The sequence below is a fragment of the Melanostigma gelatinosum genome, assembly GCF_949748355.1.
Source record: "Melanostigma gelatinosum genome assembly, chromosome: 5".
Lineage (NCBI taxonomy): Eukaryota > Metazoa > Chordata > Actinopteri > Perciformes > Zoarcidae > Melanostigma > Melanostigma gelatinosum.
The window spans coordinates 20,920,903-20,937,435 of record NC_136638.1 but is presented as its reverse complement, the minus strand read 5'-3'; the positions used below and the strand labels follow the sequence as shown (position 1 = coordinate 20,937,435).

The 16,533-nt window shown below is 44.7% G+C and overlaps 1 protein-coding gene across 3 annotated transcripts in view; it reads right to left on the bottom strand.

The window, feature by feature from the left end:
• Positions 1 to 16,533, bottom strand: part of pcdh19 (protocadherin 19) — a 53,231-nt gene that overhangs the window by 18,469 nt on the left and 18,229 nt on the right. For all 3 annotated transcript variants that reach the window (XM_079268199.1, XM_079268201.1, XM_079268200.1), the window contains exons 3-4: positions 6,306 to 6,364; positions 4,345 to 4,517 (exon numbers count right to left, since the gene is read on the bottom strand). In XM_079268199.1, the coding sequence (XP_079124325.1) occupies positions 4,345 to 4,517; positions 6,306 to 6,364 (232 nt within the window). The remainder of the gene's footprint in view (positions 1 to 4,344; positions 4,518 to 6,305; positions 6,365 to 16,533) is intronic.

Below are 16,533 nucleotides of genomic sequence, written 5' to 3'. Positions count from 1 at the left end.
TATCTTGGAGTGAGAGAAGGAAAAAAGAAAAGCACTTCTACCTGTCAGAGAGATTGTTTCCTCCTTGCCTCTTTTTATTTTCCCTCGCTAAGACTGCTTACTAGACTCTCAGCTCATCTCTCCAGCTCTGTCTGCCTCACACGCCGACTCTCTCTCCCCCTCTCCTGTTGTCAGCACAGCCCTGTTCCTGTTGCCTTCCTGATTCTGACACCTGTCAGCATTTCCGTCGGTCGATCAGTGAACTGGAAATGTTCCCGTGTTGAATTTAGGGAAAGTTTTCAGCAGAAACATGTGACGTGCCTTTACGCTTTCTTTAATTCAAGAGGGGAAGGGAACTGCCTGACTGGCACAAGGTTGGGAGATGTGGGTTGGAGATGTTTTCAGTCAGTAGATGGAAACAGACGAGGAAGACAGAACGACATATGGAGGGTGATGGGGAGAGAGAAAGGGGGGGAGGGGCTGAAATCAATTAGGAACAGTGAAACCCTGTGGATCTGCTGATGGAAGAAGGGAATATGGAGAAGTCTGCGGCCCACGTAGGGGGCTTCCATTCCTGGGCTCCAGCTTCAGGCACACACCCAAAGGGAGCTAACAGATAGATGAGATATATTCTCCAGAGGTGGAGGCTGAGGAATATGTCAGAAATAAAAGAGGCCTGTTCCCTAATTGAGCAGTCTTGGATCCTTGTGAGTCTAATAAGCCAAGAGGCAGGTCTTTTTATCGGGTTTTCTTAAGGAAAATTTACACATTGACCTGGAAATTATTCCAAAACAAAGAACCAGAACCCTCTAAACTGCTAAATCGGACAGTGTGAAGCGACATCATGCCCTCCCTTTCCGTCCCGCGGAGATAACTCAAGCGATTTAACAATACATGAATCTTAATCCTTAAAAAACACGGCTCATCCATATCCGGGAGGAATTAAAGTGTGAGCTATGACAATCGAAGGAAGTTGAAAAAAGAAAAATAGATTTCGCTCTCTTTGTCACCAGCCCCCTCGGAGTCTGTTCCCTCGCTTCTCCTTTGACACTAATGGTTCTACAGAGCCAAAGCTAGCATGTCGCACATTTCAACCAAATCCCCCTAACTTCACAGACATGCCTGTAAAGACAAAGACAAATTCATTTCATATGGCTCTTCTCCTCAGTTTACAGCTACAGCGATATCGTCCATCGCTATTCTATTGGCAGATATGATGGAGCCATTACATGTTAAAGATAGCCCCTCCTTTATAGATTCAAAGAGATTTAATGTAATTTGTTCTTCAGATACTTCCTAATCTAATCCACTGGGTGAGGATATTTCAGGTCAGGTTTGCAAAAAGAGCACACACGCCTCTTTAGACTCTTGGCAGGGATTCAACAAAGAGGCATTCGCTTCGATTTGAGTCAAAGATTTCTTCACAGGCACTTCGCTGAAAGTTACCTGGCGCAGGAATAATGAATAGCTGTTGTTGAAACATCATCAGTGATAGGGGGAAAAAAAAGCAGAACTCTGATGGACAAAAGCCAAATATCAGACTGCTAAATAAAAATGCCCACTGTGATTCAGAGCAGGGCGAGTTAGCGGCTGAATCTCGTCACACAATTGGATTCCCACATGAAAGCACACAACGGGGATGCAGGGTCTTTGTGTGAAGGTAACGGCTTGTCTCCTGGGCAAACAACACCTTTACATGGTACTGGGAATGGTAAACATTTGCACAGCAAAAGCCCGAGACTTTAACCCTTCTTCCATCCCTCTTCAAGCTTCCTTTTGTTCTCAGCACTTAACACAAGAAAACAGAACAATAAAAAACACACAAAACACAAGGCACTTCTATCCTCGGCTTGTGTGTGTTGTTGTCCTTTGGCAATTGCAGTCTCTCAACTTTCTTTCTGCTTTCGCTGGCAGAAGAGGCGCACTACACAAGAGAGTTGGTCCCAAAAGACATCTAAGCAGCGGGGTGTTTAGTGAACATGTCTATTTGTTTTCTGGCAATTCCCTGCAAACACACAATAGCACCAGCAGATAGTGTCCGTTTTTGTCAATTAAGACAGATGAGCTCAGAGTGAAACCACATCATCACATGACCGTAACCACTGCGGCTCTCGTATTATAAAAACCTCAACTGTTCTATTTCTGCCTTCGTTCTCAAGTGACTGTGCAGAGAATAAAATGGAGGGAAAAGAGCGAGTGTTCTCCTGAGGAGCACCACAAAAAGAAAAATCTGATGACGTGAAATCCTCACACAACAGCAGAGACGGATTCAACTATGCGTCATGCTGAATCTGCCCATCTCTGTCAGCCCGCCATGCCCTTTAACTGTGTAATTGCACCGTTGAGATGGTAATAGGGACGATTTCATTTGCCACGTCATTACATTTCTGCACGTGTCGGGATCTTTGGTCAAGTCGTTTAATAATTATGAACAGCAGCTCATTACTCTCTGGTGTGACCACTGCTGCTGACTGACGTTCTCAACAAAGGGATGGGAAGCTTCCAGTGACGCCAGTCTGTTGAGTCCTTACTGAGGGCAAACAGCGAGTCTTTAGCTGAGTGCAATAAAAAAATTAATGAAAAAAAAAGCCAATAACAACCCACCAAATTGTAATTCCAAACAGATACTTTGTTATCGTCTATTTGTTCTGGTCAAATGAATGGACAGCACTGTGAAATAGCCACTTGTTCTGTTTACCAGCAATGTGGCGATGCATTATACATTCCGGAGGCATGCATCCATTTTGCTGAAACAGATAGGCATTGGTGGTGCTAATGAAAAAATAACTGCCTCAGAGGGTTCTCCTCACTTGTAATATTCCTCATGTACATCATTTGTAATTGTCTCCGATAATGAGATCCCACCACTAGAAGACCTGTTCGCGTGCGCTTTTTTTTAAGGCACAGGATTTTTGGGGGGTGTTGTGAAGTAATTACAGCTGGCAACCAAGTAAGCAAGTTCACTTTTCATTGCTCATTACCGTCTGAAGCCGTCGAGGGAATGGCCGGTACAAGTTGATTCTAATGGTCGCCACACTTCCTGACCCGATTAACGTCTATCTGAATATCGTGCCGCGAAGGCAGGTCCATTTGTGTGACTGTACTCGAGGTGAAACGAAGTGTAGGTTGCCTAATCGTATTATTCCCCAGTCAAACAGCATCAACAGCCAAATTGCTCCAAGTGAAGCATCTGGTTCGTTAAACGTGCCAAGGACCAGACAAGGAAGAGCCTTCCAGTCTTTTTGCTTCTCCAGCCACACCCACACAATCCACAATCCGCCGATAAAAATAGACAAATAAAACACAAAACAAATCCCTTAATCTTCAATCCTTTATGCATTTTCACAACCTAGGATTCATTTTTTTCGTCACCTCTTACTCATTTAAAGGTCTTCCCTATATGAGCTGAGTGGAATAGTGAGAGACTGGAAAGTGTTAGTTGATATTATTAACTGAGGGAAGAAAAACTAAATTAGGCACAGGTTCCCAAATTGTAGCACAGTGCAAATGTACAGTTCAGATACTGCGAGTGATTTCTGTGAGTGCTGTCCTCAAGAGTATACTTTTAAAATAAAATGTCCGGTATTGCCACCTCACTCAGAATAAAACTGCTCATGTGAGCCTTTCTAAAATGTCTGCACTTTTTCACACACAGAGACCGACTCTGGCGTTCTGCTGAGCTGTTACACCTGTGCATGTGGTGTTACCTTTGAGCTGGGTAAATACCCTCAGGTGCATATCGTAACATCCTGGTGTGCTCCAGACAGCTCTCGCCGCTCTCTCTCTCTCTCCCTCTTACTGACCCACTCTCTTCCTCAGTCTGACTGGCAGTAGTTAAGAACGAACATGACCCTTACACTGACTTCTGCCAACCAAGTGGATGTCTTTTTAAACGGCGAGTCAAAAATGAAACATCAACATTAATTCCCTGCTAAATGGTCCGACTGAATAATGGATGAGGGCACATGGAGATATGTAGATTTCCACCTTCTACCTTTGTGAGCCTGATTGCTGCCATTCAAGCGCGTCTGAAGTTGGCAGACATGGCTACTATCAGTCAATAATGTTGCTTAAGCCTGTATCAAAGGGTAGCCTTAGCTGTCAGAGATCCCTGACATTAGCTGCTCGAGCAGGACATCAAAGACGAAAAAGAAAACTGTGATGTTATTCAAACTTGCACATCTGAAGCTCGCAATGGGCATAATGCACCTTAAAAGATGCTCCTGTGGCATAAAAACACACTGCGGTGCACGCACGAATACACAGCGGTCTTATCTCGAAACTGAACACACTCCAAAGGATGTCGCAATCCTCCCCCCGTACAGCTCGCGCACACACTCGCGTACAAGTAACAGCTTTTCTTACCTTGGTCTGGCAGCTGGCAAACATTGGGGGGGACAGTCATGTTCAGCACATCATTGACAGCCGTGTCAACATAATGTCCTCTCTGGACGTCGTGTTCGCTGTCGGTCTGGTCGCTCTCCTCGTGGCCGCTGTCCTTCAGACTGTTCCCCTCCAGGTCTTTGAACGTCGACGTGCTACATGGGGGCCAGAAGGGAGGAGAGGGATTTGTTGATTAACTGTCACATCACCTTCTTTCACACGCTCTACTTGGTTCCCGCGTCTCTGATGGTTTGTGACGAGCTGTCCGTCTTTCTCTCCCTTTGTTCATGTCCTTTCTGTTTGCCCTTTTCCGTGGTCTGTTTCCATGAATTCCAAACAGACGAATCGTGATTTTGTGGTTGTTGTTGTCTTCGTTAAATTGTACGCTTTTGAAAAAGAACAAAGCCTCGCCCCAGCTTCTACGCTGGCAGTGACCATGAAATAAGAAGGAAGTTTTAAATCTGTTGAAAGCCTTTTTGGATTCGGTGCACATTTTTTGTTTTTAACTTCACAGATAGCATGGCAGCTATGGGGTGTCTCAGACGAGGACATTTTGGATGGATGCTCTGACTTCAAGGACATAGCATTGAACAAACAGGAGGCACTCGCTCACTACAATCAAACAAATACCGCAGTAATCAGGAATTCCTGGAAGGAAGATGGATGGAGGAAACGCTGGAAGCATACAAGCTGAGCATCTGTCTTGTTTGGGGCTCACAGTCAATAAAGACGGTGGGGTGGGGGGGGGGGCACAATCAACAGCTGCACGGTAACAGCATGATTTCCCTTCATTTGATTTCCATCCCACTGGAACAAATTCCGCTTTACAAACAACACTAAATAGGGGTGAATATATGAACAACATGTGTTCTTGTAGGAGAGGAAACACATATGGATGAGTTGATATAGAGGGGAGGACGGCGTGGACGGAGGAGAAAATGAGTGTCAAGAAATGTGTGCAAACAAGAAGAAAGGTAGCAGAAGTGAAGGACAGTGCAAGGTAGCTGCATTCCCGGACCCAAGCCTCACATTTTCCAGCCTAGGGGAGAGGATTGCAGGTAATGCCTGCTCTCTGATGTTATCACTGTAATTGCACCTGTCCCAGACCATAGGCTCACTGGCTCCTGAGGGATTTCTTTGTCGTGCGCTGCAGAGGCCCACACTTGAATGCTCTTCGTTTACATTAATGCCGGGAATCTTTTTTTTTCCGGAGGGGGAGGGAAATTGCCATAATAGGTTTTTAAGAAAGGCCGGGAGGGCCCTTAAACAAAAGAATGACTGGAATGTTACATAGCTGCAGGTAGAAAGGAAGAATTGTAATTTTCTAAATGAGCCTGGCTACAAAACCCTGGCTAGAGGGAATTATGATATGACCCCCGTCCCAACCTCCAACCCTGCATTCCTGCAACCTTATCCAATATCCTGGTTCTGGTTGAAGGAAATACAAAGCACATTGAAAACATTTATTCTTAACTTCTTCACCCAAGAAAACAACATCATCATTATTGCCTATTTATGAAGCTATTCATGTTTTGAAAGCCGATGAAGAAATGCACTTGAGAAATCTCGTGAATGTCATTTAATCATCGAGGGGTTGTTTAAAGCCTTAAACTGATGCAGTTTAAGCCAGATGTTTTGCAAATGAAGCAAATTACAGGAAAGTAATAAGGTTATCTGTAAATATGAAAATCATTACTTGCTTATTCTGCTGCTGTGTGTTATCTAATAAGTTTGTGGCTCGTTTCAACAAATGTCTACTAAACGCACGACGGAGTAATGCTATTTATCCCAAAATCGTATCATCTCACTGCAATTACACCGAACGGAAAACATACAGGAGCACATGCAAACTGCTGCACCGGTAGCTGTGCACTCATTAGATAAAACAATTACAGATAACGACGGTAACGAGGTGCTGGTAACAATTCCTAATCAACACATACCTTTTAATGAGGTGGGCTCTGCTGTTCACGTAACTGGAGTCAATGGAATAGTTCTCCGTCTGCAACACAAGGATGTAGGGGGTGGGGGGAGTGAGTGGGTGGGGGTTGTGGTTGAGGGATGATGGGGGGGGGGGGGCAACATAGAGAGGTACTTTTAATAATGGAAGCAACCAAAATAATGTTAGCAGTAATTGGCTTTCAGTTGAAATGTTATTTTCCACAAAGGCCCCGGTGCGCTGCCTCGACTTTCAAAGGGCTGAGTCCTATTCTCTTTCAAAGCACACACACACACACACACACAGAGAGGCTGACTGCGAGTTGAGAGCTGAGGAGAGTGCTGCAGCGAGCGCAGCCTCTCGTCTCCTCTTCACACTCCCCGCGCTCCATCCCTTGCTCCATCCCTCCGCTGCCGGTCAGCCCGCCGTCTTTAAAATGGAGTCATTAGGACGGACAGGCGATCATGCAGACAGAGGGAGAAGAAAAGTTTCCCTTTCCCTTCTCTGAACTCTTCACTTTTACCATGTTTGAGAAGACATGAATGTGGAAATATTAAATAAATAACTGCAAGAGAAGTTAAGAGTGTACCAGGGGAATCTTGACTCTGCAATTGCAGATGAAAAGGCTTTTAGAATATGCATACGCTAGATCTCTGACCCACATTAGAGAACACAGTTCAAAGGCACCCCACATTCATTTTTTTTTGTTTCTCCGACATTTATTTAGCAAGGAGAATGTCGAGTAAGAGCACATGGACAGAGGAGTTAGTGTACACTGAGCAGGTAGCCCCTCCTGCCTGCCAAGCTTCTACTCACACTTGTTAAGATGTCAGGGGGCCAAAGGGTATCAAAGCCTCTCAAAGGACTTCCCCAGTCCTGCGAAAAGCCAGGATACGACCCTTTCGACAAACTTTGATAAGATGCAGGTGTTTTCTGCAGAAAGAAAGCAGAGCCTTCACTTAAAATTCCACGGCGCAGATACTGTATCCTGATAAAAAGCTGAGAGTCAATGGCAGACTTCCGAGGGAAGTCTACAGAACCGATATCAAAGCCCTGTTGAAAAAAAAAAAAAAGTCACCCCTATGATAAGGAAGGTTAATGCAGGCACTGGAGCACAGTTGCTGATTATAAAGTGAGCCACACATTTGACACAGGCCTGCTGTTGAGGTAGCAGCGGCCCGGCACAGCTGTCATACATGGTGACCAAACGGATTTGGATTTAAACTCAATATGCGACTGTGCGCGCAGGCTCCTTATTAGATGTTAATGGGGTTGAACTTTTTGAACTTTTTCGGCGTCAGCGTGGAAGTGAATCCACAAAGCCGAGGAGTCGGAGCAGTGAGGACGAGGGAAGCGGCGGAAATGTCAAACATTCGTCCGCGTCTTCTTGGATCTCTTTTCAAAAAAGTACATAAATAAATATAAGTGATGCCGGCAAACCACAGGAGGCAATGTGCGGTGTTTACCTCTGGCAAATAGGTCCCATGACCTGTTTGAAGGCTATGAAAAATGGAAAAGCTTGTTAATGCAACCAAATACATGTCCTTGTTTGTTTAGATTCGTGGTGTTGATGCCATTTACTCAGGGCTTCAAAGACAACATGCTGTGCGGCATTATTATCTGACTGATGCTGTTTAGTTGCTCTAAACATTCAGGAACTTGTATGTATTTCAGAGATGTAGTTGTATTTTCGTACCCTCAAAAGGTGCATATGAGGTCTACCTTCAATCATCAGGCGATAAGCTGCTGTTTGCCTTCTCACTTCCTTTACTCCTAATTATTTTTGCAGGAAGTCTGGATAATGACAGGCAACACTGCAAGGGCAGGCCTCTGATTGGGGCTTGCTGAATTATGATGCAATGTGTTTGCACTGAAGATTAGCATCATTCTGTCTCCCTTGACCGTTTACCCCTTATTAAACTTTAACTCATTAATACAGAGAGGATAACTCATAAAAATGAATTTAATTAACATTTTATTATTAGCTCTTAATTTGGAGCACACCGTGTTTGTTCTCTTGTATTACCCCTGACTCCTTTTGTTCCCGTTCAGCTTGACTCCATTAAATATCAAAAGGTAACTGCAGTGGCAACACACTGCAACTCAGATTGGTTATTAATGAATGATTAACACATACTACTTCATGAATTGTTAAATCATGCCATACACACGTTTTATCAAAGAATAAGAAGATCCTTCTCTTAAAAGATTCATAAATATATATACACAACGCTTCTATCATAGATCATGTGTTGACGTTGATTAATATCTACTACAAAATCGACTGTACATGCATGTCTTTTGTGTTCCCCTGAGCTCCACTTTGGTCCCAGTGAACGTGCATGAAACGACCTCCTCTCCAACAACTGCGCATCCAGTGAGAGACTCATGAAAATGCAAGGCATGAGTAACAAGAGAAAACGTCATTTACAAGACAAGATAGAACATTTCTTGTGAATGTCACTCTGGCTGCAGCCTGTAATTGGTTTGGATGGCAGGTTCTGTGCAAGCACAGCCTGGAGAGGAAAGCAGTATGCCCCGGCCAGCTCTCAAGCTCTTCCAGTCCAGAAATGAAACTGTACTCTCCATAATGCAATTCCCTCTCAGGGTTTTTACATGGAGGCTCTTAAGTGTGTAGTGGGTGAAACCAAAAGAGACTCCTCATAGTATTCAATGCTTTTGCTTCACTATTTCTTCCTCTATAGCTCATGTTCAACACAACAGCGACTTGCTACTCAAAGGTGGAGGTATCCACATTACCTCTATTTATCAAATTGCCAGGGGAAATAAACAAACACTCAACACGTGGGGGCATAGCCTTGGGCATTGGTGAGTCACTCGGGTGCCTATTCTGAGGGAGAATCGGATGCATTAGCCCGAGCTTCCTGTAAAGAAATGTAATGTCTTCCCCCACATTTCTGACCGACCTCAAATTGGAGGATATGTCAATACGTCTTGCTGGGAGGTCAAGTTTCAGGCAAGAGGATGAGGACTGCTTAACTACAGCGAGGACGCCACAAATGGCTATTTAATCAGGTTGGACAATGTGTTGTTGTGATCTAAGCGGCCCCAGTTTGGCGGCTAGAGCCACTCTATCCCCATAATTGTTGTTCCGTTTCATCTGGAGGACTGGAGGGAGGATTGTAGTCCCCGCTGTCGCTGGGTGACTGATAGGTAGTGTCGGGATGAGTGGGGAGGGAAGTGGAAAGAGAGTGGAGAGAGCGAGAGAGAAGGTGAAGGGGAGGAAATGGGTGAGTCTTGACCTGCGGGAGCCTTGCGGTCCGGCTGCTGCAGCCCAGCATCTTTCCTCTTTTCACCCTTTGCACCTTTCGCTCCAGTAAAACCCGAGTCACAGGGACGATGGGCTCTCGCCTCTCTGCCACCGAGAGGAAAAGCAATCTCCTCGCCTAGTTGCTGCCGTAAGATTTGATTTGCCTTCCTCCCAGCGTGACAATTGGTTCTGTAGTCTGGATGCAAGTGTATTCATTGCGTGGGGGCATGGGGAGCACCAGAGAGAAGAGGAGGGGTTGGGAGTGAAGACACCAGTTGTTACACCAGTAAACACCCGACAAGTTCAGCAGATGTCACACAGATAAGAGAGGGGGAAAAAAGAAGTCACACAGCTGCCATACTGTATGTATTACCGAGGCTGATGCAGCACAGAATAACATTGAAACAGGGAAGCAAGTTCGAAAAATATGGACAGATGCAGCGACATGCACTGATAACATACTGTTTTGAAAAAGATAAGCAGTCTTTGTCTGGAATAATTGCCGTTTACTCAATTACAAGATTAAACCTTGCTTAACCACAGACGCATACAGTCATATCTTTTAATAAGCAAAGTAAACATTTGAGATAAACTTTATGCATCAGACGTGAGTTAAACTGCTTAAAAACAGAAGGTATTTAAAGCAGGGCGGGGCAGGTTGTACAAGACTGTGTCTAAAACAATCGAGCATCTAAAAGAAGAAAAATTGATTGCGGGAGAGAGCGTTTCATGTCTGTCATGGATGCGACTCTTTAATGTCACCAATTTAGCTGACGAAAAGCATCAAGCCACGTTTGTGGCGGAAACAAAGTGCTCTTTCTGCCACACTAAAATGCACAGTTTAAACATACAGAACAAGACGAGACCGAATCAATTAAAACTGTCAGATCGAATTTTGCCGCTTCATTCTGCGTTCGAGCAGTCTTGAGGTTGTGCCTCAGTCTTCGTTTAGTGTTGCTGCAGCTCGCTCGCAGACTCCCCTCGGTCGCGTAAAGAAACGTTCGACATAATGCGCCTTGTTATCGATATCCCATTGCTAAAGGGAGAGATGGGGAGAGGGAGGGATTTAAAGGCCAGCAGCAGTTAGAGAATGAAAAGGCTTCATTACCTAGGTTAGGTTGTGATAAAGTAAAAGACAAGTAAGAAAGGAGGAAATTATAAAAAAAACTAAAAACTCCACGAGATGAATGATGGCTAGTGTCTGAAACTGCCTGTTTACAGATGCATGTATTCACCTCATCTAATTTCGCAGTGATGCAGAGGAGTGTGTGTGTGTGTGTGTTTGTGTGTCTGCGGGTGACTTTCTCATCCTGTACACTGTGACTATGAAAAGAAATGCTTCACTTTGAGCCTCTTACACAGACTCTCTCTTTCTGATTTCCTACAAAAGCACGGCTCCGACAATCCCTGACTCGCAGGGCTGAGTTTTGTTTATTTATGGGAGGCAGAAGAGACGCTCTTTGGCCTGTGAGCTGGCCGTAACCCTCCACCCTCTACCCCTAAGACCATCATCACCACCTTCTTCCCCATTATAGAATTTCCCATAGATCCTCTGCCATCTGCGAGATTATAGATTTCCCTCTTCCTTTATAGAGGGCAGGGCCCCTAAGGGAGGATCAGCGGTAAAAAGGGAGAAAGAGTGCCTGAGGCACAGCCATGGTTGTGGATGAGATTACATTTTCTATTTCTGCCTGCTAAAGGGGGCCTGCCGTGATGAATACAGAGAGTTGTTACCATTTAATATAAACTGGCTCCCCTGCAAACTCAAATTATACACAATCAATGGTGACAGAAGGGCACATGTGTGACAAATAACCTGTCACATTCTCTGCATCATTTCACTTCATCACCCATCAATTCACCCCAAACCCAGAAGCCCATTTGGGAATCAATCATGTTTTGTAAGTGAGTGATTCTGTGGTGAAAGGGTTTTTAAAAGCTCCCTTGTGCCGCTGTAGCTTGTACATCTCTGCAGTCTTTGTGACTGGTCAAAAAAAAAAAACTGGGTGAATTGAGGGCTATTATGAGGTCAATTGTGTCCTTAACCAGATGTGTTCAGTGTCGAGTATTGTTTGAGCAAACTAAATAACAGCTTCTCTGAAACACAATGAAACAGATTTGTAAACACAACACCACTTCCTGCTGGCACTTCCTCCTCATTTCTCTTGCCTTTCCGTGTGAAATTGAGCAAATATTTGCTCATTCCAACGAAAACAATCACCCCCTGCTCTCATAAAGTGAGGAAAAGGGCCAAAGTACGAAAGCTATTGCTTGTTCCACCTGTGCATCACCCCCACAGAGGAAGCTGCACAAGACAATGCGGCTGCCTTTCATTCTGAAACAGAGACAACAGTCCAGACCAGTCTCCATGTCACTCAGGCCTACAGGCTCCACAGCAGTCCAGTTAGTAGAGATGTCATTAATTATACATACAGTGATAGAAACAACATTCATTATTCATGAACTTTTCAACATCAAAGCTATTTCCCTCCCTTTCAGCATGATGAAAAGATTTTAAATAATAGGCCCTCTGCAGACGTCTGCATTCCAGCGGAGTCGACTGACGCTAAAGAGGCTTAAGTCAGAGCTGTTGTCTTACCAGAGAATCACCGCTCAGGACCAACATGTTTCAAACTGTTGGTGGCTGTGTGGGTTCCGGGGTCTGTGTTTTTGTTTTGTCTTTGTCTTTAGAGACAAGGGTGGTGCTGATAAGCCTTTCAGATGGGAATTATGGTGTCCACTTAGAATGACTAGGCGTCTACTGCTTCGCCGGGCACATAAGGCTGGATGGAGCTTCATGTAACACCTGTTCAGCGTTCAGGTCTGCATGTTTTTCCAGACTTATTCTATCTCCAAGTCAGAAAGAAAACCAGAGTGTCTCTATGAGATTACGACTCACGGTTTTGCATAGTAAAAAGGGAGGAGGGAGGAAAAAGACTTGACGATCTCGGCTGTTTCCTGAAAGAAATCGGCTTACTTTCCTTAAAGCCAAATCAAACTCAAATAGCCGGAACTTCCCCTTTAGGCAAGTCTTGAGGGATTTCCTTTAATTTGGATGTCAGACTGAAAAGTTTTCACACTCACTCTCATCCCAAAATCCATTAATGTTTGCATGGCGCCACATGAGAAAAGTAGGTAGTGATTCTTTTTTTTTTTAACAGACTCCGGAAATGTTGAGTGTAACATCGAATCCAGGTAGTTTAATTGTTTCCAGGAACCACTGGCAATAAGCACGACAAACATATGTTTTTAACAGCCATTCAATTTCTAGCAGAAAGTGACTAGACAGCGTCTTCTGTTTCTCAGTTGTGCCCTATATCAGCCAGTGTTGAGGGGGAGCATGCTGAATTAGTGCACAAGGAGTCCCCAAAGGTTTCTCCCACCTCCCCTGGGCAGGGCCTTAAAAATAAACATTGAGAGACACTGCAGATTATGTAAACACATTTCCCCCCTAAATGCTTCCATGAGAGCAGTGACTGAATAAAAAGCATAACTTTGAGTCACTTTTGAAATCAGTAAACTTAGAATTCATTTTTGATGAACTCAAAACACACGAGGACGACAGAAAAGAGGATTCTGCGGGCAGAGCTGATCAGCTTGCGCTCCACAACATGGTGGAGCGCGACGCCTGGTGCGTTTTCTCTCAGCAGCTTAAAAGGTGGCTGCCAGTCACATCACATCGGTGCTGCTGTGGTCTCTCCGTCTCCCTCCCTCTCTCTTTTTCTCTCACTCACTGTGACAAGGCATCTTTCCAGACATTTTAGTTGGATGGAGATTTGCAGCAGCTCATTACAGACTGGGAGGCTCCGTGAGCGGATGCAGTCACTCGGAGATGGATTGAGTGGGTCTGTTTATTGACAAGCCTTAATCTGACACTGGGTAAAGGGAATGAGTCACCGCCTCCAGACACGCTACCACATCGCAGCCACTCCAGCAAATAGGGAGGCAGCACCCAGGACACAAGTGGAACTTCATCAGCGCTCATTAATCCAACTACCCCAGGCCACTCGCTCAAACAAACCGTGTTTACACTGCGTGTTGGCTGGATGGAGGGGTGACGAAGCTTTTCAAAAGGGCATGTGTGCAGGTGCTCAGATCCGCAGCGCACACACACACACACACAAACATGTACTCCAGCTCATCAAAAAGCAACCCGCCTTCCTAACCCTAACCCCCGAAACACAATATCGGTTTACACCAGCTGCTAAAACTCAGTCGGCGCACTTTGTCTCGCAAATCAGAGCTGGTGCACAAATCAGGGGTGGACGATTGGGCTCGATGCCAAAGTACGTATCACAGAAAGGGGCTTTTTATTGAACAGATGGGCATACGAGATCTTTTCGCTCGCGTCACACAAGGCTACTCCTATCAGTGATCCAGCTATGGAAGCCTAGTTGGCGTTTTGATCCTGTTTGCTGGTGCTTCAATGTGCATCACATCTGGTGCTAATATTTGGGATGGTCTTTCTAGGCAGCTGTCAGCACCGACCGGATTGACAGCAGAGTATTAGTTGCTTACACATCATCACTTAAATCCGGCTTGTTAACAGGACTGTGACAGGCTGCCATAAGGGCACAGGGAGAACAAAACAACATCCAACACTAAGTGGTCCGACGCTACTGTTTGTTTTCCATTACATTGCTGTTTAGTACTTTGTCTGAGTGATGTGGACGTGTGAATCCTCTTTATTTTATATTTAACAGTAAATATATGACAACAAAAAAAAATCTAAACCCAAGCTAAAAATGAGAAATGTATGTGAACTGTGTAAGCCAGTCACAAACAAAAATAAATCTTTCTTGAAGAAATGCTTACATGCAGGCACACAGGCGCAAAGGCAAAACAAGCAAACACTGTCACAAACGGAATAACGCAACACAGATTTACAGCGGAACACACATGTTCATACACACACACACACACACGCGGTACAGTGGCAGTGGGGCAAAAAGTCGGAGCGGGGCCTGCTGTCGTCTCCGTCAGGGACCGGGAGCCGAGCAGCTTGAGAGCAGGGCCAGTGGAAAGGGGGCCAGATGCAGCGGGCTTGACCCACTCACTTCGTGAGGGAGGGGGTGTGTTTCAGCTGCTGAAACACACAGGGATTAGCCGCACTGACTTTATTTAATTTAATTTGTATTAGGGTCGTCTTTGGGGGCAAACATCGTTTTTCACTGCGGGGGGATATACAGGGTCGTGGAAAACAGCAACAGACGGTGGATCTCTGCCTCCTACCCCTGCAGTGGATTCACAGGAGAAGGCAAGGCACTGTATTCCCAGACCACAGGCGCACACACACACACACACACACACACGCACATATCTTGTTTCCCCCCCTAATTATGTCGTTGTTATGAAGTCGAATCTATCCAATTGAAACCCATCTTCAACCCTGAATCCACCTTTCCACAGCTTGATTTCTTGAAATTGAAGACCTTAAATCCTTTTGTTCTGCAGCCATAAACAACATGGAGCATTTTTTGTGCTCATCAAAGCTCTGCTTTGTGCTCTTGTGCATCTCTTGTTTGTGAGTGTTGCAAACACACACACACTAAGCTGTTATCTACCAAGAACATATCTTGGGGTGGATGTTTATCTGTGCTGATGCAGATTGGAGTTGTCTTTTGTTTATTTCTCCTCGGCTGATACAGTTTGATATCTTATAGCGGAGAAATCCTTTTAGTTACCGCCAGGCCTCCAATGTGCTTTTACTTGTAATCTGGGAATTTAATAAATGAAAGGGAGAGGACAAAATCTGCACACAATTGAATAATTGAACTCCCCAATGTATTGTGTGGAACATGACTTACACTGTTAAGCAGAAGGAAATAACTGCAGTGAGTGAGTGAGTACCCAACATGCCTCCTCACAATAGCTCTGTGGAAAAATATGGCAGCGATCAGCCATCAAGTCTGCTGTATAGCCAAAGCCGGCGGTCATATGAAAGCTCCCGTTCTGTCTTGTGCAGGTGACATGGTCTGAGAGAAAGCTAATGTACCATGCACTGGGAAAAGTAGTTTTATTACAAAAACTTCCCACAAATGAAGAAAAAAATGTGTGAGCTGCAAAAAGCACAGCTTTGTCTCTGCTAGAAAGGAAGGACTGTCTGGAGCCTGTTCAAGAATATCAGGCGCTCACGAGCAATCTCTCTCTTTTTTTTTTCCTCTCTCCCCTAGCCCCTATCAAAAGATGTTACTGTGTAAAATGTCAAAGAAAAAAAGCAAGAGAAGTAATCTCCTTCTCCTTTTTGATCGCAAGTGGAATAATTGGAACCCTCTTAGGCTCATTACACGAGTTGCCCGCCAGCCAAAAGACGGCTCCAACGGCCCCTCTTCATTCATGTTGGATCTTTGGAAAATATCGCTTCCTCTAGTAACAACTCTTTATGAGATGCAATGACTAGAGGTCCTGGTACCTACACTAACGGGTAATCCCACAATGCCTTTGAAAATACATCTTTCAACTGCCACTGTCAAACATCGATTCAGAGGAAACAGCAACAATGTAGCTCAGTAATTATGTCATTATGCATATTGCACTGCACTTCTTAACCTCTCCTGTTTGGCAACGCCGTTCTTCTCAATTACATAAGGTATTGCATATGCGTAGCGAGTTAATTTGGACCCCTATTACCAATAACCTCGTCTTCATTGTTATTACAACCACGCTTGTAATTATTGTGACTCTAATTACTATTACTGTATTACCCAAATTAACCTTATTCTGGATTTAGATCACCTGCCCCGACGGCAGCCAAGACATGCCTATAAGAATGGCACCAATGTCCCTTCAGATAAATCCAGTATAATTAGCTGTGTGCCTTACAGGGCCAGTGTGATGGTAATAATTAGAGCTACAGTAGCAAAGGTCATGCAAAAACAATTTAGAGAGGATGCTGGCTGCATGGGTAATAGGAAGAGAGGAGGAGCAAAAAGAGAAGGGGGGAGCTCGGATGAACGCGATG